Raw genomic sequence first — 22,867 nt, forward strand, 5'->3', positions numbered from 1 at the left:
TATTGCTAGATTTTATTATTATTATTAATTATTTATTATTTATTATTTATTTATCTGAAATTAAATATATCTTCAAAATTTGAGGGATCTGTCCTGATGGTGATTGGTGGTAGAAGGCTACCTTATATAATATAATATTACCTTATATATATATTATTATTATCTACCTTATTTAATATTGAAAATTTGAAACTACTGAGCTAAACAAACTTATAGTGGGCAACGGGTGAAAAATTAGCGAAAAATAAATTATATACTATACCAAGGGCGGCGAGCGCCCATCAATTAGAACCTAGGATATGACAATAATATCATAAAAATAAATCTCAGAACCACCTTATACAGAATATTCTGTGTAAGAACCTACGAAATTGCTTTTATTAAATAATAGAAAATATACATACAATTTAGACAAACGATGTACCTATGTAATAGCTAGGTCATGTAGGTAGTATAATATCATTAGTAAAAATAGTTTATTATTTACAATTAAAAACATTTCTATCAGGTCACATTTGTAATTTCAACCCCTTGATAATGGGCGCCCTTGTACTATACCGATCAAAAAATAGACACCTTAAGTTTTTTTTGAAATCTGTTTGTTCATATATGTACCTATTATTATGCAAATTAAATTTAAATGTTAATTTTATTTGAAATCGATTTAAATATTAATTTTATTTGAAATTGATTTAAATTATTACGTAAGTACCTACCTACTGTAATAATTTAAATAATCGATTTTTTTTATTGCAATTCAAATGTATGTATATTTCGTATTGAATTCGTATTATTATAGAGATTAAATTATAATGTATAAACAAAGTTATTGACTCGGGAAAATTTACATAATATACCCTTCAGGTAGAGAACTAAAGTAGAACCGGGAGAGTTTACAAGTAACCGTCAGGTAGATTTGAAGTAGATTCGAGAGAATTTACCATCGGGACTTCGGGAGAGCTTACAGGTCATTAAAATCGGGAGAGTTTATACAATCGCCCGCACTACAAATACCAATACAGCACAGGCTAACTTTACTTTATTACTTAGTAATAATATTTATTTAAAGTTGGTATTTTAACTTTGCTTCTCAAAATAATTTATATTTTGAAATCTCTTTAACTTTATGCTCGGTTTAATTTTTATAGGATAACTTCCCTAACATATTTGAAGGTTGAAAACTTTTAAATAGGTATTGAAAATACGTTTTGAGAACTTATAATTACGTATTTTCAATACCTATTTAAAAGTTCCTTACTCAAATACTCTACAATACACTGTAGCTGGTAGGTTGTAGGTAGAATTATTATGGGTAAGTACCCTTTATGGGTACCTATGATTACGCGTATGTGCTTTGTCTGATACAACGTTTTTGGTATTCTATCGTAAAAATTCGACAATAACTGTGCTTAGGTTAACTGCTATACCTAGGCAATATACCGTGTGTCAAAATTATTATTATTAAACTAATTAACTATTTACTATTGACTCTGATAATGAGTTCCATAATACCTAATATAAAAATAGCTAATGACATTTTAATAGTTATAGGTAGATAACAAAACTAGAAACATCAATGCTCATTATTATTTTAATAGATGGGTACTTAATTATAATTCTGATGGAAACAAAAATACACTTCTTCTTTTTTGGTTTCAGCCAATTAAGACCATATGCATTTTCATAATGTGTAATAATAAAATAAGATAAATAGTAAATAGTTAATTAGTTTAATAATAATAATTTTGATTGTTTGTTTTATGGTGTTTAGAATAAAAAAATAAGTACATACAGTTAGAAAAAAAAATTAATTAAATTACATTTTTAATTTTTTTTAATTCTACTTAGCTCTAGTTTAGTCAATTTTGGGTTTAAGACACAAGTTGATACATCAAAATGGCTTGAAAAAAATCGATGAACCCGAATATGGTATTTAAATTACAGGTTGCCATTTAAAAAAATGTAAGTTTTATTGCGCATGCGCAAGATACACGAGTTAAAAACATTGTAAGTCATAGAAATTTACGATCCATTAGTCTAGTTTAATGTCCCGCAAACAGAATTGAAAAATTTTTACATGGTAATGAGTGGTAAAGTGGCCCCTGTTTTTTGGGACACACGGTATATTATATTATACACCGCGGTTGTGCTCTTATACAGTGAACTATCGTTTCATATTGTTTTTTTTTTCGCAGCTATCGAATCCGTCGGGGCACAAAAAATTTAAATTTCGATTAGGCATACTCTCGTCGATTCTCAGCTAAATAGTCATAAACTATTTTAAATGATGTAATGATATAATATTATATAAGTACCTGCCTATAAATTGCAGTCAGTTTTTTTCGTCGTGTCCGAGAGACCGAAACGCATACAAACTTGCACACGTACAAACGCGGGCACACCGCACACACACACACTGCCTATATACATATTATTATACGATAAACCCAAACACACACACACACACACACCCAAACGCACACCAAGACACACACACCCAAACATACACGCACGCACACAGTCGAAAAAAGATGAGCGGCCGCCTATGTACACATTTTGTAGAGCGGTCGGTTTCAGTTTTGGTCTTGGCGTTGCACGTGCCGGGCCTTATCACCGCCGTCATGTCGGCGAATGGACACGTGCCTTCATCCGATCGTGGTTTTCTCCGACGACATTAATCATCGTTATATTTCGCGGGGAGTTCGGTTACTTTTTTTTTTTTTTTTTAATTTTTGGTTTTTATTTTTCGTATTTGTTCGGAAATTCTCTGTTGACGGAACGATATTCATTATAATTACAGTTGCGTCGAAACGAAAACATGGCTTATTTACTGTCGACATGCTGCGGGTGCTTTTGGTAAGTTGTATCATCACCTAAATGCAATAAAAATATTGTGAGAGTTTAAATTATGGTTTGTTTATTATTTTCTGTTCCGATATCACGGATGGATGGGAAAATCGTTAATAAATAATAATTATTAACGGCAAAAGTACAAAACGTATTTTTACGCACGATACGTATAAAATATACAATACGAGATAGTAATATATACATATAGGAATGCCTATACTTACTAGAGAATAAGTACCTATAATAATATATTCTTGAAGGTTTTCAATTGTTTAAAGTGTTATAATTATAAAAACAAATACTGTTTTTTTCCGTTTTCTGCCTATCTATCTAGTCTCTACTAATTCATTAGTTTTATCGTATATGTTTAACCATCATAATTTATAATCTATCCTAGTATATCCTACAATATTATATAATATTATGATACATTTTTTTATAATGGAGTGGTTTTAACATTCCAAGTATTACATTTCAATTTATTTTTTATATATATATTGAACAATTTAACAATTCTTTTGTGATATAAAATCTTTCATTCAAATAGAAGTTATAATATAATAACATATGATATAATATCTTAATATTTTCATATTTATTTTTTAATATTATTTTTACCGTTCTTAAAGTTCTTTTCGGTTTTTAAATTTTTTAAATTAGAAAATAGATAGTTAGTAAGATAGTTGACATTTTATATTTTTCCATTCATTACCTACCTAATATTTGGTACCTTCTAAATATGAACAAAAATATTTCAATTGTCAATATCAACTTCTTAGATTGGTGACTTTAATTTTATACATTCTTCAATTATTATAAACAACAAATTAAAATTTTTTTTTTTGTGTTTAAGTAAATTAATTTTAATTAATTAATTTATAAAACAGTTCTTGATTAAGGTTGAGATGTTTTTTTTAACTATACACATATACTATTGTTAATTTAATATTATTTTGATTTACACCTTTAAATTTAAGTTTGATCGTTTAATAAATATGATATTATAATATTGTAAATATTTGATAACATTATAATACTTAAATGAATTTGTTAGTAAATTTTAAGAAGATTAACACAATGGGTATCATTTATAATAATAGTTTGTTCATGAATATAGGTAATGATTTAAAAACCAAAATATTCAAACATTTCTGTTACCTATAGTAAATTTTGTTATTTAACATTTTTCTTTTTAATGTTAATATTATAATCACCACTCATCTGTGTATTTATTACACCGTTATACTTTTTTTTGCAATAATTTTGAGAATTTAAATTTTTTAAATAAACCATTATCATTGGTCGTAAACGATCATCGTAATTTGTTACAACTAATTTTGTATTACCTATAATATTTGATGTAGCCTAACGACTAAAGATAATATTTAGGTATACTCTGATTTTTTGGCTCCTGTTTAAACGTTTAAAACAGACATGAATAATAACCGTTGCCACCGCATCGAAAAATTTCTTTTGTGAACGGTGCGGAGTTATTAAATCGTCCTAAAATAACGGGAACTAAATCTATTTGCGTGTTTCTGGTGAATTATTTTTAACATAATTACAATGATTAAACTTTGCAAATTTGGTCGAAATACCTCGCTAATAATAATTATTATAATACTGGTTGTGTAAATGAGCGAATAAAAACATAAAGGATAACGGTTGTTTTAAAATTATTTTTTATATTTTTTTATACTAATTGATATGTCGGTCAGAATCAATTAAAAACAAAATTAATAACAAATCGAATAAACTAATTTAAAATAGCTACGTTTTACCGTTCAAAGGGTCGTATCGTCAGCAATGTTTGTACCTATGTACACGATATGAACATTTGTTGGCGCTGCGCCATAGTTAAATGTTCAATCTATATCGGCATATATAGTTATATAGTTAATGTAGTGAATTCGGCTGAAACATGCTGTGAAAGTATATAGTAATATGTACCTAGCGCAATTTCACGGTCAACTGGAATTCGGTAAAAATATTGAACAATATCGTTTTAATCGGTGTCCCTTGTCCTGTATGTTAATTAGAATTAAAAAAAAAATATAAAACGGTTATTTATGTGTAGCGGTGATGTAGGTAAACAGTGACCCAAATGCACGTCATATGTATAGGTACATCGTATACTCGTGCACACAAATGTATACACATTTAGTGCGTCTGCTTAGCACCCAAACGGATTTCCGCAAAACACGCCCAGCGGTTTATGTTGGTGGAAATTAAATTCGAATTTATTGCACACCCATTTTCATTATTTAAACAAACAGAACGTCGTCAGTGTATTGTTGGGTTCTTTGTCTTATTGTGTAATAATAAGAAACAATATGAAAAAAAAAAAAAACATACCCTCGCGAACACTTATTATTTGGTCGTAAGCATTTATAGTTATGTTTATGTTTAGCGTTATTGTATAATAGGGAAAATGAATAAATCCCTGCTGCAATGCGCACTCTCGAATATATTCGGGGACATACCGATTTTCATCGTTTAGTGTTACCGGAAGCCATTTTTTTTTTTCAATTTCATAAATTCGACAACTGTACCTATAATGTTGTATTATAATATATGTATATTACACGCACGTATAATAAATAATGATCCTACTTGAGCATATATAATTAATGATTTGTCGGAGGGAACGCGGATTAGTGTAGGTTAAATCTTTTTTTCGTTTGTTCGATGAAAACCCGAACACAGATTTTGTCCAATTGAATATTATTATTAACGTTTCTATTGTTCGGAACGGAATAAATTTGTGTATGATTATTTTCGTTTACGCAGGGACTGAAGGGTTCGTAGAACAGAATAAGGGTCTTTCAGAATTCATAAACCTAAAAACAAAATTACATTTACATTTACATTTCCATTTCCCTTTATAGTACTATATACATACAGTAAACTAATAACACTATTTCGAGTTTTCTATAATTTGTGTGTTGGCGAAAAACGATAATGACAGGCGTTTAAGACTTATATTACACTGTATAGTATAGTATAATAATAATTAGAGTCTATATTAGGTAGAAAATCGCAATCAATATGAAACAAAAGACTTACAAAAAGAAATGGGAATAAAAATATATATATTTAGTATATTTCCTTTTACTAATCATTTCGTAGCGCATTCCGATGTCCATATATTACACTTGTAACGAGATTTAATCATGTCTGACGGACTGACGGCTAACGAAGGAAGATTTCGGTCTGTTCGCTATAATTTATTGTATTGTAGAAAACATTGTTGGACACTGTAAATATACAGTAGACACGCTAACACCATCAAACGCGTTATATATTGGTTTATATGATATAATAGAATTATTATTTTAACAAGGGGAAACTACGCACTATTGCAAAAAAAGCTTTACACCGAAGAGGGAATATGAACGTTCAGAATGACCATAAGACGCTTGTCACTGTTAGTTTAAGTCCACGTCCTTCAATTTATCCTTTAATGTCGAAACGATTGGCTAACCCGTAGATATGCCCATTCATTCTATAGTTGTATAAAAATAATATAATTGAGGTTAAATCGTAAATTATGAATTTATTGTTTTTCAAATGTTTGTGTTCAAAAAACCATTAGATACGGTACCAGCTATACCAGACCTAATATAAGGTGTCATATCGTGATAATTTATAAAGTTAAATGCCTATACGTATATAGCCTATTCATCACATCGATTCAAGGTTAATCTATTTAATTCCTATTTAAAATATCCTTTATTAAAAGAACTATAGTGAATACCTACGAGGATTTAAAGTTAGAATGAAATATGGGACAATAACAAATACGAACATGTTAGCAATATCAGCTATTCATGTTATCTTCTGTATAGAGTTTATATTTTGTTTTATTCGTCTAAAATAAAATAATTTGCAATTACATGTTACATAGTATATCATTACTTACTTCATAGTTTTCATAAATAATTTATTCACATAGGCATAACATTTTTTTTTTAGTATTTTTATGGATTTAATTTGATATCCATTGGACAACGTCAATTATTATAATAAATTATACCTTATGTTCTTTATATTCCATTAATTTATTATAATCTACATAGTATATTATAATAACTTTTATTTTCACGTAAACATATATCATATTATATTACAATAATTTATGGTAATAATATTGGATGACTCCAAAAGTGAAATTCTCGTAAACGAAAAAAATTGGATATAGGTTCATTAGGAAATCGTTTGTTCAACTTAAACACTTGTGTCCACAGTTTTATCTTATAATAATTTGTCCATCATTAGATAGGTATCAAATAATAATAATAGCCAATTACCTATCTAACACAATATAAACACTGCATACTAGTGCATAGTGTTTGTTATATGTTTCTGACCCGTAGCCGTGAACGAGATGTAATTTTTATTGAACCATTTATTTTATTGAACTACGGTTCAATAATGGATGTATTTTTACTGTTCATACTTTATACTTATACAACAGTTTTCAAAATGTTGGTACCAGAGTGGGCCCGTCTGGATTCTTAATTGCATTAAATTTCAGTGTTAATCAAATAAAACCACCTGTGCCCTGTGGTATAATATAATAGGTAATATATCAGACCGTTGGGTTTTAGGATTTTTATAAAATCCCGTGTTCAGGTGATCAATAAAATTAAAGAACGTATAAAGTTTTGTTTTTTTTTTTTTTTTTTAAACAAAAATTTGTAAGATACACTAGGTAGTAAAAAAAATTGATAGTGAATTAAATTATTATATTACTTTTTTTTTTAACCTAGGGGGTAATGTAGATTTAATTTTAAGTCTAAATGTTTATAAAATCCATCAACAAATGACAAGCCTATATAATAATAATATGCGGTTAATAAAGTTCTTCGCTGCATTTCTAATTACTAAATTTTGAAAACTTCTCTCTGATAAGAATTCACTCTATAATTTCCCATAAAATAATATTACTCGCAATCTTAAATCAGTATCTTTATTTTAACGAATTTATGTTTATACTACGTTTGGTAGGTCAAAATATACGTGTTTTAAGACTTTATGTTGTAATAATTGCTTATTGTTGATGTGCGAAGTACAACATCGTACATCGATGTTGTGTAATATTGGCACTCGTCACGTTTTCATTGATGTTTCCATGTAGATCTTTACGTGATATAGGAAACAACAAAGTATTAGATAATTACTATACACATTGCCTCTTAAAATCTAAAATAGTGTAGTACTAGAGAATATATTTAATGCGTTTGTATCAAGTTACGACATTTTAAACGTCTAGTTTTAAAGAACTTCTTTAAATATTTACATTTGCCCGTAAGGATTTTAGTGAGAATTATTTTATAGGTCTTAAAAGGACGTAGACAAAATTTATAGTTTTATAATGTATATATATAACCGCATTCAATTGATAACATCACGTTTACTTTATTTCTTAAAATCATAATATTAAGCATTTGGTTTTAGTATTTTACACGATAGACTATACCTATTACCTATTATAGATACGTTAAGGTTTTTTTTTGTTTGATCAATATTGTTTTAGAAATTTTAAAATATAATACATAAAAAAGAATCAATTATCCATGGCAAATAATTTAAATTAGAAAATTGAAATCTGAAAAATTAATATTATATTAGTATAGAGGTACCTATATTGTACCTATACCGGCTATACCTATATTGTTTATACAATATATAAAACGAAATAAAAAGTTTCCCTTTTAAACTAAAGCATATAATTTTTTGAATGAGAAGTTGGTATAATATTAATTTAAACATTCAAGATATTACTTTACTATGATTTTACTACCTAACCGAGAATAAAATAAAATATTAATTCCTGGTTGCATAAACGATCACTAAACATTTAACAAATCAATAGTGACCTAATGGTCTCTAAAACATGATTTTGTGGCCTGCGAATGGGCCATTAAATTCGAGTGAACCATTAAATAAATATATTTTTTATGCATATTTGCTAAAAGTATAGAATATTATTATTATAGATTAAAATAAGTTATATTATTATTATAGATTAAAAAAAGTTTTATTTTTATATAAGTATATATAAATATATTTATATATTATATAAAAAAATGAGTTTATTTGATTATTTAAACGTAAAATAAAGCGAATGAGAAAAATAAAATATTTACCATCTTATCATATTATTATAGTCATCTAATTGTATACGGTAAATTTGCTCGCCACACTTCTCTGAACACATGATATAAATGATTTCGCATCTTATCCATATTGTATGTAAAGTTGTATAATAAGAATATATTATGATACTAATAAGAGTGTTCGCACAATTTTCAATATAATAATATGTTACCATGTTGGTATAAGTTATTCTGAGTACATAGTCGACCATATAAAAATAATAAGTATATAGAGATTAGTGTCACTCACTATCTATATTTACATAATATTCAAAACTTAATTCAATATATCTTTCAAAGGGTTCTTGAGCCAAGGGCTTACGACGAAATTCTAATTTTAGACAGAATAAATATGTAATGCATACAATATATTATTATGTATAGTTTATATAATCTATAGTCTATACCCATATTCGTCTACATACATATTGAGTAATTTGGTGGCATTCGCTTATCCTAACGTGTTGTATAAACCGGATATTGTTTAACCGTTTAATAATGTGTATCGTAAGTGTTGTTTTAACTTAGTCGTACTTACAAATTGATAAAATTATAGATTTACATTAGAAAGTTGTGTTAAATTCAGTATTGAACACTGGTTAATCTATTTAACTATAGGCAGGTGCATTTTATTGAGATTGGATTATTATTATTGATTACTCGTTGTTGCCAGCAAATAAAAAATGTATATTCCTATTATTATTAAACTTCAGTTGGTAGGTACCTGCAGTACATGCTTTATAGTTTAGAAGTAAGTATAACAGTTATGTAGGTAACTATTTAAAATATAACTTGTCAGGGAAATTAAGTCAAATATAATAATATGTAGATCTTTTATATAGGTTGTACCTAAGACACTTATTATTTATCATCACGACTTTGATTAATAGTAATATATATATATATAATAGATACCTATGTCCTATATATACACGAGTATGCATATGATTCTATATTACTCAAAATTCCAATCGTAACTTAGCGGCTGACACTGTGTTGTTATTTGATCTAATATTATAGTTAGTCAAATTTCAGTCCAAGCGCCACTTATCGACCTCGGATAATGATATGGTTCACACGGGATAGATGGGTGTACCAAACTTAATACGTTTGATTTTTTACCTTCTATAGTAGTATATAATATAACAATATATGTAATACACAGGTATACTGATTTCTGTAAACATAAGCTAAAGATTTAAGATTGTAATATATGTATAGTTATATCTCACGCGTTTGTTATAATATTTGTAATTTTATTGTAACAAGTTATTATTGTAACCTTTATAACATCGTTTATTACTTTTAACACAGATTAAGCAGACGTTATAGTAATTATTATTTATTACGCACGTAACATATATATAGGTAAGTGAAGTATGGGACGTTATATATTCAAAAGAAGTGTATCAATATATGTGTAGTTCTATAACTTGCGTGTAACGTGTATGTTTTTAAATACACTGGTCTGTATACATACACGAACAGTTATTAATTTGCATAAATTATATATATTATATGTGTCTCAAAACTATTGTGAAAGATTATTATTCTTTTTTCTACTAATAAGTACTCATATATAATATTATACCTATAATACATATTTAACTAACTTCGTTTAAAATATGAAATGCATTAACAATACGTTCGTAACATTAATATTCAATATTAAACTGTAGCCGATATGCTATATTATGGAGACTTATAGTTTTTTATACTGTCTAGACGACTAGCTTAAACTAAAATGTTGAATTAAATTATGAACGTATACTATTTAAATTATTTGAATGTTTTAAAAAAATATATTTTAAAGTTGAGAAAGACTTTATTGTGCTGTTCAATAGTGGTTCCCAAACTGTGGTCCACGGAGCCCTAGTGCTCTACGAGTGTTCTAAGGGCTCCACGGATGTAACATAATATGTTGTCTTAAGACTATTTTGTCGATTAATATTATTTTACTATAGTTTATTTTATGATATTACTCTTTTACTATAGTCAAAATTGTAAATGGTATTAAAAAAATCTATCATTTTATCTTAAACCAATACGGAATTATTGGTTAGTCTATGATTACAATTTGTAAGTTATAGCATATCCACCTATTATAGTGTTATGAGTTTTCTAGCTTTGAAATAATGTTATTGCCTATAAATAAAATAATATAATTTAAATCTGAATGTTACTAATGTCTTGGATAATAAATATTGTTCGGGTTCCGACTATATGCAATGTTTGACAGGACTAGGTTGTTAATAACTGGACAAGTAGCAGTTGAAAATATATCTAAAAGATACGCTTGCAACCCGGAGAAGTATAGCATGTGGGCGTCGGGGCATAAGACGGACGCCTTCATATCTTTTTTTCTCAAAATGCCAGTGGCCAAAATAAAATATAAATCGTACAAATCAAAAATGTTTACTTCGCGTGTGAATCGACAATTGTAATATTTTCAGCATATATAGTGTCGGAAACAGTGGGCGTTTTGACGGTCTTTATTATTCTATCCACTTCCACTTTTTTTATTTTTCCATGCCTGTTGCATAATTAATATAATGTTTACGTTACATTCAAAATATATATCTTGATGAGATGCATTCTCGTATTATGATAAAGTGTCGAAATAAATTATATAATTTATTATAATTCCGTGTAAAAATAGTAAATGTTATAGACAAATTGAAGTGCCAACAGTTTTGAATGTCTTGAACTCACGCATGTCTCTAACATTGATGTACAAATATGCGTACCTACATGAAATAAACACCGCGGTTTATGAATTTCATTGTCGATTAAGTACACCTTAAAGGTTTTTTTTTTTATTAAGAATCCCAATGCGTAAAGAGTACGACATATATTTTTTAATGAAATAATATAATAAATATTATAATGTAGGTGCGTACGCTTAAATATTTTGGTAACATTTTTCAAAGAAAATATATTTATTTATATTTTGTGTACTTGAGTAGGTAATAACAATTTTTTGTTTTTTTTTTTAACATAAGGTCCACTACGATTTATTTGTACCCCAACTACGCATTAGCTCTTAATAGCCTATATATATTATAACTTTTTTATAGTTGTTTTAGTTATTTCAAAATAGATTGCTTTTGTTATTTTTTATTAATTGTTACATTATTTTTTTGCAGGCTATTAATAATATCGTTAATCTCGACTCAAGCTCATAATCCAGGATTTACCCATTCTAAAAGAAATTCAAACCAGTCAGGATTAATTGCTGTAAGTAATTACTAAACATTCGCTTAAAACATTTGAGATTTATGTAGAACGAGAAAAAGTGTTAGAAGGTTACATAAAAGCAGATGGATTACATTTATAATTTATTGATTTATGCATTGATGATCTTTTAGTCCCGCCAAGTTAGTACTTGTATTATAATAATAAAATATATGTGTAGGTATAAATTGTTTTTCATTTAGGTACATTATAATAGCCTTTACAATATTTAAGGCGGTACCTATTTGATTTTGCTGAATAATCTGGTGTTGTTCAAAAATTACTATACAAATATAATTGTACAGAATATTATAATTTTAGATTACATTTACATCGGATACATGTTTTAGCTCATGTTGTTTAAGTTTATTTTTATACAATAAATCCCGAATAATAATTATCTATTGCAAATTATGGAGTATCTACGTATATTAGGTAGGTATTAGGTATATAATATATATAATATTATACCTAGGTAGGTATCGTCTATAAAATATGCTTTGTATGGTATGATTGTTATGTTTTTACAGTTTTATGATATACAGAACATAATATCTATGTGTTCAATATAAGCACTACACATATACGTGATTCACTACATGTCTACATAAGACAATCAAATTAGGGGGAGTCGTTTTAGAATGTTGTGATATTGTATTCGAAATTACATGTTTATGATTTTCTACTACTCGTAATATACCTACTACGGCTTCATCTATAATAAACTTAGTAAATAACTAAAAAAATAATTAACCACCTCAACGGGTGTGTAGTGTTGATTGAGAAAAGAAATACTTATGCAATATTTACCTATGGAGCTCACACAACGTGAGCAAATGGATTGTCAAACCAGTGATAACTTCTTCTTGGAATTAAAACTGCTCATTAGAAAGTCATTGCACTTGAAATATCTTTCACCCGCTTAAGATAAATAGGCAATTGAAGTAAATAATGCACTAAAATTATAGGCGACGTCTACGACGAACGACCTTGGATATTCTAGAAAGCTTTATTTCTATTTATCAATAATTTTTCGTTAAGGTATTTTTTTTCACCCATTCAAGGGACATGCGCATATAATTAAACATGTCTTGATACTGCTATAATAAAACTATTTAAGTAACTTTGTTTGATACACTTATTGCGAATATTTAAAATTTAAATAGGTACTACAAATTGTCTGTATTTAAATTAAATTTTAATACCTAATAATAATTATTTATTTACGGAAAAAATATTCCAATTAGATTTTTTATGTATGTTTTATAGTACAAAATATTCATAAGTTATAAACCATTCCTAACTATATATATACCTACAATAATTTGTAGCAATTAAAAATACAATAAATACAAAAATACAAATGTTTGTATAACTGTAGAAATATATAATTTATTTAAAAATCGCTTTAAAAACATAACACGACTGTAAACTAAAATTATAGCGTGATTTTTTTTCGTCGGATACGATCGCGAAATTTGTTATTTGTTGAACTGTCGTCACAAAGAAATATTTCCACGAATCCCAATGGATACTTAGAAATATCACACTTCCATATAGGCGAAGGTTAGAGTCTGCTCAGACTGTTGAACTATACCTATAAATTATAATATAATATAGACTAAACATAACAACTAGGATTTATTTATTTTTTCATAATTATTACTATCAATAATAATTATTGATTGATGTGAATTCATTCAAATGTTTTCTTATTTGACCACAACCGTGGCACTTATTACCTAAACTGAAACCGCTGAAACATTTCACTAAAATATACTGATTGATTACCCATTAAAATAAATAATGTCGTAGCTGATCGCATGGGACATTTATCGTATATAATATGTAGGTACCTACTATAATTGTAGTAATACACGTATAGGTATACCTAGGTGGTCAAACGGCTTTTTTAAACGTGGTCATGTTTGAACGATCGAATTCGTAAACAATCGGTCTTCATTTTCAGTAGCCTAGAATAACCCCGTCAAAGACATTATAATAATATTATGTAGGTATATCATTATGAGTTTCGTATAAGCAGCGGCGCAGCGCGTATTATGCAAATGAACCATCGCGGCTACTTGTTTTTTTTTTTTTTTATATAATATAACTTCGTGTTTTGGTCCGCATTCAATTCAATTTGTCACGGATTTTTCGCATTTTATTAGTTTCATAAACGATTAATGTCCAAACAGTAGTGTAATCGCGACGGACACGCGAACTGCAGCTATACGATTAAAGTGTCACGGACTATCCGTACGTTTTCGCTTCGTACACTCGGTCGCCGAGTAATATATTATGACGGACGCTGGGAATATAATATTAATAATTAATATCGTGAGCGTTTTATTATCGTTATAATATTTTCACGCGCTCGTCATTATACCTACGACGTGTTTCGGAAACGAGAAGAAAACGTATCTATGTAAATATAATATACAATAATAGTATAATACGATTGGAAATAAAATGTGTGCACACCGCGTGCACCACACGATATTTGTTTACGTTTCTCGTATTTTGAGTCGTCCGGATGATTTATGCCCCGGTGGAAAGCTAATTTAACCGTCGCCGTCGTCGTCAGCACCGCGGTTCGCGGCGCGGGGGTCGGTTACCGCAACAGGACCGCGGTTACAGGTTTCGCGCTGCGGGCGTATGGGTTTTATTTTATTTTTTAATAATTTCTTCATTACCGTCAGTTATTAAGATTTCCTTGCACGTGGGTTGCCGCTCGTTGTCATGACGATTCCGTCTCGATAACGCTCTTCGGATAAGTCCATTGAGTTAGTTGCAATCATGAACTAAGAAGGAACTACTTAGTTCATGGTTGTAATAACGTTTTGATGCTGCATCGTCCACGGAGGTCGGAGATATCATTCGGACAACCGGCGTGTAGCCCAGGCCCGCTCTCTCGCGGGGCACATAAGACGGAAACGAAGGCAAGCAAAGGAGTGACCGCTGGCGATCATATCGTTTCTTAAAAATCATTTTAATTCGTTAGGTATAATCGAAAAACCGATCGTGATTATTCCGTTGATGTTTTAATAATTCAATTTAAGGATTCTCCTCTTTGAACTAATTTTGAATATGAATAATAATTAATCGTAGCATTTTGACGATTTGATAATATAATATGTATAACAGAAACATAAAAAATAAATTATATACCTATCATTTTATACCGTCATATTATTATACATATTATATATAAAACTCCTGTTGCTAATATGTAGTAGATTCTTCCTACTCTTATGCTAATCTAATTAGGTATATTTTTTTACATCTATAGTTCTACTACATACATGATTTCATATACAACTACCATGATAAATTCGTAATATTATGTATATTTCCGTGTGGATTTAAGGTTTTTTTTCGTGTTTTTTTAGAATATGTATACATAATTTTACATATTTGTGTACACAAAGAAAAATGTATGATTGAAATGACTTTATATAGTCTCGAAGTCTTGAATTTTCGCATATTTTTTTTTACACTGGTTACACCTAATTTAGTTGATTACCTATCAAAAGATCACAAATCGCGATAAATTTCATAATTTTTTTATTTAAATTATTATATAATATTATGAATTCGTGTACTCACACTGCGTGTTTCAATATTCTCAGATATAATGAGTTTTAAAGAATATGTTTCATATACAACAGTGTCATAAATTAATCTACCAGTTACCACCTAACACATTTACACGTTGCATGCTTATGTATAGTGATGAATAATAAATAAATTATTGATTCAAATCTTATTTTCTCAACACCCCGATAAAATTATTTACTATAAATCAAGTAGGTATCTAAAAATACATCTATGTGAATATATTTTTAGTTTTGTTTAATTTAAAAGTTCAAGGAAAGTTTATTTGTTGTCCGCTCGTTTTTGTAGTATCGAGTTATTTATAAGAATATAATCTTGAGTTTTGCGGTATTATAGGTAGGTGTATTCTTGGCCAAACGGAATTCGGTTTATTATAGAGTACCTAATACAGTTCAAATGATCTGACTCGGCGAGATGGTCGTGTATCGAGAGCGTATTACTCAGTTATTTGGGCGGAATAATTTCGTATTAAAAGGTTGGACCGGATCCAATGTTGTTTTTTGTCCCTATTATATTTTGTCAATCCAGTGAGCCATGACTGGTAGTTTGTCAATGTTGACAGGTCCGCTTATGATTCCATTTATAACAGAGCATTTTTTCTTTTTAATTTATCAAATTTCACTTCACCGGCGACACATCTATTTTCGATACAATTAAAAAAAAACATACTTCGCTTACACACGAAGGGTGTGTCATAGACTCATAGCGTGGTTATTGACGTTTTTATAACGTATGCAAATTTTTATTTAATTTTTGGACCAGTCTAAAATTCGAAAAAAAACAGTGTTAACATTTACATATTATTATATTATATATACTTATTGATTCGTGTACTCTTCAAATACGTTCATTCTATTGAAAACAACGTGTTAAAAAATACATTATTTTTTTAATAAGTGTTAAAATTTTAAACGCGCAATCAGATTTAACTTTGACAATTGCGTTTTAATGACACTTATTGGTAGTATAAAATTTACATCAGCATGTAACATATTATTCAAAAAATTATTTCAATTTTACTAACAACTCTTTATAAAAACAAGACTGTTATCGGTTTATCATATCTATATAATACGCATTTACTATTTTATTTTAACCGTCAAATGTAAGAGGACCCTATATATACATTATACACGCATTCGTTGTCTCTGTCACATAAAATACTAAATTTATGGTGGTTCCGCATATTTTCCAATATAGTTTTGTTGTTTTCAATAGATAAACAGATAGTATTTCAATATGTATAACTTAAACTCGTTTTAAAATTAAAATATTTAAAAAAATATCCGACGAGAGAGCATGTATAGTATTATTATCTTCATATAAGTTTGATAAAAGGTAAATTTATCTTAAAATTTAAAATAACACAACTCTATTGTAAATGTGGAACGTAAATTGAGTACCTGTTATGTACCTTTTGTATTCGAACTGTAAGAAGACAAAGATAACAGCCCTCTAAAAGTATAATGTCTTAAAATGTATTCTTCTATAAGAATACAAAACTTTTTTATCATCCTGATTACTAACATTAAAAATTGTTCAAGGTGATCACTGATCAGTATGCAAAAGTACCTACACACAATATTTATAATTATAAGTTTTAGGAAATTTTTTAAAAATAGCATTTAAAATGTCCATTCTAAACAAATTGCAATCGCGCTTTATTCGCATATCAACGATGGCGCCTAGACCTCGACTATGGATCGACCTACCTATATATTGAAATCTATCAAACCGGCGTTTAAAATCATAATACCTATATATTATAGTGGCACACTATTCCTCCCACCACGAGGTTTTTGTCGCCGAATTCATTGTTTTTATTCGATCATTGTGCGTTTGTGGCCATTGTTCTCCAATTTTGGTACTCGACAAAAAGCATCATCCCGATTGTGTTTTATACGTTTTCAATATTTCATTCATCATATCATTTGCGAGATCCGTGTACTGCAGGAAGTGTTCAGAATGCTAATATAGTATATAATATTATAAGATGTCGCGCCGTTGATCGTTGACCCGTAACCGAATCCGCCTAATGACACATACAAGTATACAACACTGGCACATTATAATAAATAATAATATTATACATTTATACAACATATTATGCGCTGCACTCTTATTAATTCGCCTTTTCGGTCTCTCGTCCTATAACTGCTGTTATATTAAGTCTGAGTGGTTTGACGCGTGTACCTATGTGGTGTTTGCACGAGTTCCTTTTTACATAATATCTTATCATCGCGTGCATTCTTTCTGCACGGTTTGAACGACGTAGTGTTTCGACAAGACGTATTATATATTATATTAATATGTACGAAAAATAAAAACGACATATTTAAATAATATAAGGTTTGCATAACATTATAATAATATATTATAATGTGCATTATCATACTATATAGTAATATGATTATTACGAGCGGTGTACCTATATAATATAATATATAATAAAATTATTATTGTATTTACCGCCGCCGTCTTCCTGGAGTAGTTGCAGGCAGGCGCCCATCGGCGACGACGAGGTACCTTGTTCGTTAGGGGACAGATCGGTGGACCGTGAGCCGTCGTGTCCGTGCGCATTAATAAACATAAACGCCCACACCCGATGTTCACATTGTTTATATTATTATAAATATATGTGTGTATATATGTCCTCGTGTGCTCATAGGACTCGTGTACGAGCGTTAATAGGTATTCGGTTGATTGGAACTAATCAATATTGTCTAGTTGTGCGTATGTATTATTATTATGTTAAAGTTTTAACGCGGAGGAAGAGAAAAAAATTAAAAGTCTTATTATTTTATATTTTATTCCCAGTATATTTATTGGAATAAAACCACCCATCTAAATGTAAACAGTATATATATCGTTTACGCGCACTTACCGCGTGCGCTCGGTCAATAGTTTAATTGGTTTTTGAATGATTTCAATTAGGCGCAGAGACGTAAGACGATGACTATATTACACAACGCAACGGTGTACATAGGTATAGATAATAGAACATTAACGAGAAAAGTGGTGTTGATGTTTGTTTTCCCTTTTGTTTTTAAATCGTATACAGTACTATTATAATACACCTTATAGGCAACCATCGTGTACACTATACTCGGTTTTGAAGTGTATATACTTTGTCTTATAAATAACCAAAAAACAATAGGTATATCTATTTAGAAATTTTTTTGTTAATATTAACTAACACATATTTAAAAACTATTATGTATAAATGGATATTAATAATAAATAACAAACATATTAGGTATTCTCATATTTTACAACTTCAATGTTTATATTATATTATAATATACATATAAGTAAATTATTTTTTTTTTATAAATAAGTTACCTAAGTCCTAAATACTTTGATCAATATTTTATTTATTTAATCTTGTAAGGTTATTTGTTTTTAACTTCATGATTAATCAAATAACATTGTTTATATTTAATATATATTTATTTAATTGGTTTCAAAAATGGTTTAATGAAATTAGTTAATAAATATAAATAATAAAATTTTTTCTCATTTAAAAAAATATAAGTCATTTGGTATTAACATACATTGTACATTATTATGAATCTAATAATAAATATAAGAATATTATAACTATAAATTAATGTTACAAAATTACATAATCAATTTCACTAAGTAATAAGTTCCGTTGTATTTAGATCCGTACAGATCTACGTAAGTCAGAAATATGTTTTAAAATTATGCATTTTAAAATTATTTTACTAACTATTAACTATAAACTTAACTACTATTAAAAATTTGATCATGATTTATTTTAAACAAAAATAATAATAATACTGTCAGCAAGTTATTTTATCGAAGCAAGTTTCACATTTTTAGTCATTAGTTTAAAAACTTTATTCTATAACCATGTATCCATTTAAATGTACTCCGTATTATGTAAATACATATCTGAAAATCTCACCCAACTGTAAGCTGGTGCCAAGGATTTCTTTAAATAAAATTAAAAAAAACATTTTATATTAACAATTTTTAAAATAAAATATGTTTTATAGATTTTTGGTAACGACAATGTCACTGGTTTTAATATGAATTCTACATGGAAAACAAATGATACGAAAGATTGGGGAGAATGGTCTCCGTGGTCACCGTGGACTCCTTGTTCTACATCATGTGGCCTAGGCGTCACTAAACAAACGAGGCAATGCATTCGAAAATCAACTGATATACAAAGGTAATATTGTAAAAATTCTACATAATATACCAATATATATACTGCAGTACCTAATAATAAAGTAGTAGTTGTTTTATTTTATTTGATTACATAGAATACACGTAATTTAAGAGTAATATTGTAGGTAGTAAAATGTATACTGTAAAATATAAATATATATTATGTGTGCCTATTATTGTTTTTAATATTGCAGTAATATTATTGATTTGGGTTGAATATTAAGATAATTTCGACGAAAACATCATATTAAAGCTAACTGATAAGACGCAGGATATTTAAATATTTTTGTAAATATCCTTAAATTAGAATGAATCCAATAATACGACTCGATTTATTTTATCACTCATTATAATACATGGATGGATAAATAAAAGGGGATGGATACAAATAGTGGTCATTTCGTGCCAGTGGACTTAAGTATATACACATGATGTATAATATTATCTCCATACACGTATATATAATACGATTGTTAGCATAATATGCTATCGGAATTTTAAAGGTGTTTTTATATGTTTACACGACGTACAGATAAGTACCTACATAGGTCATTGAATGTCGTCTATACTAATTTTAATTTATGTTTACATTTTTCCGGCACTTTATATGGCATTTAGATTGTAATAACATGGCGATCCACCTCCTTAATTGATCGTTTAGGTGCCGGTTCGAAAATAATAAACCATTGCCTGGAACCTAACATTACTGTCATTAATACGCGTGTATATCACGTCACGTGATACACCCTATTTATGCCTATATGCCGGGTAATACTTATAAAGCCCGCCTTATTGTTTTTTCCCTTCGTTCTATTTTCGTAGTGTAAAACCATATTATACGATTTTACGTTTAAATACGGCGGCCACTTAAAAAAGTGATTCCACATCCGACCGGTCGGCGTTATCCGAGTATTGACCTTCCAGAGTAGCTCAGTGATATCGTTATTAAAAAGAAAAAATACACTCCCCACAAAATTTCAAATTAGTTTTATAGTGTATATGCAAATGTAGCATATAATATAATAATGACTAGGAAAAAAACTATATAACTTTTTCAAACATTTTATACGACACACACAACAACTATATACAAGTTTAAAAAGTCCTTATTTAATTCATGTATCCACCCCAAGTCAATCTGTAAATGCATTTTGTTATAATATATTTTATAAACCAAGGGATCTTGTCTGTCAGGCGCCAACGCCATGTCATGAGATATTATACATTTTTTTTATTGAAATCGAACCCGTCGGAACTCGATTGAATATAATATTTTTTTGTATTTTGTCGATATGTTGTATACAGGCGCAGTTTAGGAAATGTTCTGGAGTGGATGTACTTAGCATATATTATAGTTAGCAAAAACACTTACAAATATTTTTCTGCAAATGTTTTTTCAAGTATGAAGAAGTCTTACATTTAATACTTTTAAAAAATCGATTCAAAAATATATAGCTCTTTGTTCGATTTCTTCAATAATTTTTCTAAAGTTTAAATGTCAAGAAATTTAATGATAACATGTATTTCAAGTCGTCGGATTTATTATTATATTTTTAACCAAAGGTATAATTTTTTAGTTACTTGTTAAAAATCACAATTCATACATTATTTGTTTTATAATTTGTACTTACAATATTTTTAGTATTAATTTGTACGCGTGCAGTGTTGCACACACATATATACCTATATATTTTTTTTTTTGGTTTTCTTTCATTTTAAGTTGAAGTCTGTAGATAAAATGTTAATGTAAATTAAACTTAGTGTTTGAGGTATAACTAAACAATATTCGTAATACAATCTATTCAATTGTATTCATGGACAATATAATATATATTTATAAATATAAAATTGTTTTTATATTTTTGAGCAACACAGTTTTAACGTTCAGTTTGAAACATTTTTTTGTAAGAATATTTATTCAATTTACAACTTTATTTAGCTTACAAGTTTTGTAACTTTCTTAAAACAAACAGCTACATAATATTATTCATGTTATATATTTTAATGTATTGTTATTTTTTGATCAACTCATATAGGAACGTTTTTTACAAGAGACAACGTTTGAAACGAGTGTCTGACGCGGACAACAAATGCAGAGGGCAAACAGAGGAAACTAGATACCACGTTTGTAATAAACAGGTGAGCCGAAAGCGGTCAATCATATATAATAATATTTATATCCAAGTTCTTATCTCTCTTATTAAATTAATAACTGGGTGCTTCGTGATGCGGTCTTGTATACACAGAGTTACGACTCCTACGAGTTGATTGTAATTATCGGAGAGGCGAAAAAATGCGAGTATAATATATTTACAAATAATTATATGGTAACAATGCAATGTGGTTGTTGACTTTCAATAAGTACCTCGATAACCTTTACAATCACCACCGGCTTGTTACCGTATCGTCCGTATCAATAAAGTATTTGTCTCGTATATAATAAACACGTTCGGTGCATCCACGCGGGCAACACAATAAATCAAAATATTTTCGTGTGTTTATATTGACCCGAGGTGAAACAGTAGGAGGGCTTTAATCACTGGAAAAAAAATATGAGCTTAGGATATTGGTCAGAATGACTGGACATTGTTGATGCTCTGTTCGTGTGCTGCAGTTCACACAACACAGCGGATCCAGTCGGGGTGCCAAAACTGCATCTTCTGAATCGTTGACACCAACGAGATGTAACGCAGAGATAAATAGTTCAGCTATTTGGACTTATAATTCGATTTATCATTATCCTATTTAAAACAATTGTATTGTTTTTTATTTCAATTTATTGAGTTCTAACCGTTCATAGTATA

At 28.6% G+C, this 22,867-nt stretch overlaps 1 protein-coding gene across 1 annotated transcript in view; it reads left to right on the forward strand.

Moving 5' to 3' along the window:
- The first annotated feature begins 2,578 nt into the window (after positions 1-2,578).
- Positions 2,579-22,867, forward strand: part of LOC132939237 (thrombospondin type-1 domain-containing protein 4) — a 67,537-nt gene continuing 47,248 nt past the window's right edge. Inside the window, exons 1-4 of the mRNA XM_061006311.1 lie at positions 2,579-2,856; positions 12,158-12,248; positions 19,886-20,064; positions 22,100-22,202. Of these exons, the coding sequence (XP_060862294.1) occupies positions 2,819-2,856; positions 12,158-12,248; positions 19,886-20,064; positions 22,100-22,202 (411 nt within the window). The 5' untranslated portion in view covers positions 2,579-2,818. The remainder of the gene's footprint in view (positions 2,857-12,157; positions 12,249-19,885; positions 20,065-22,099; positions 22,203-22,867) is intronic.

This window comes from Metopolophium dirhodum, chromosome 2 (genome assembly GCF_019925205.1).
Source record: "Metopolophium dirhodum isolate CAU chromosome 2, ASM1992520v1, whole genome shotgun sequence".
Lineage (NCBI taxonomy): Eukaryota > Metazoa > Arthropoda > Insecta > Hemiptera > Aphididae > Metopolophium > Metopolophium dirhodum.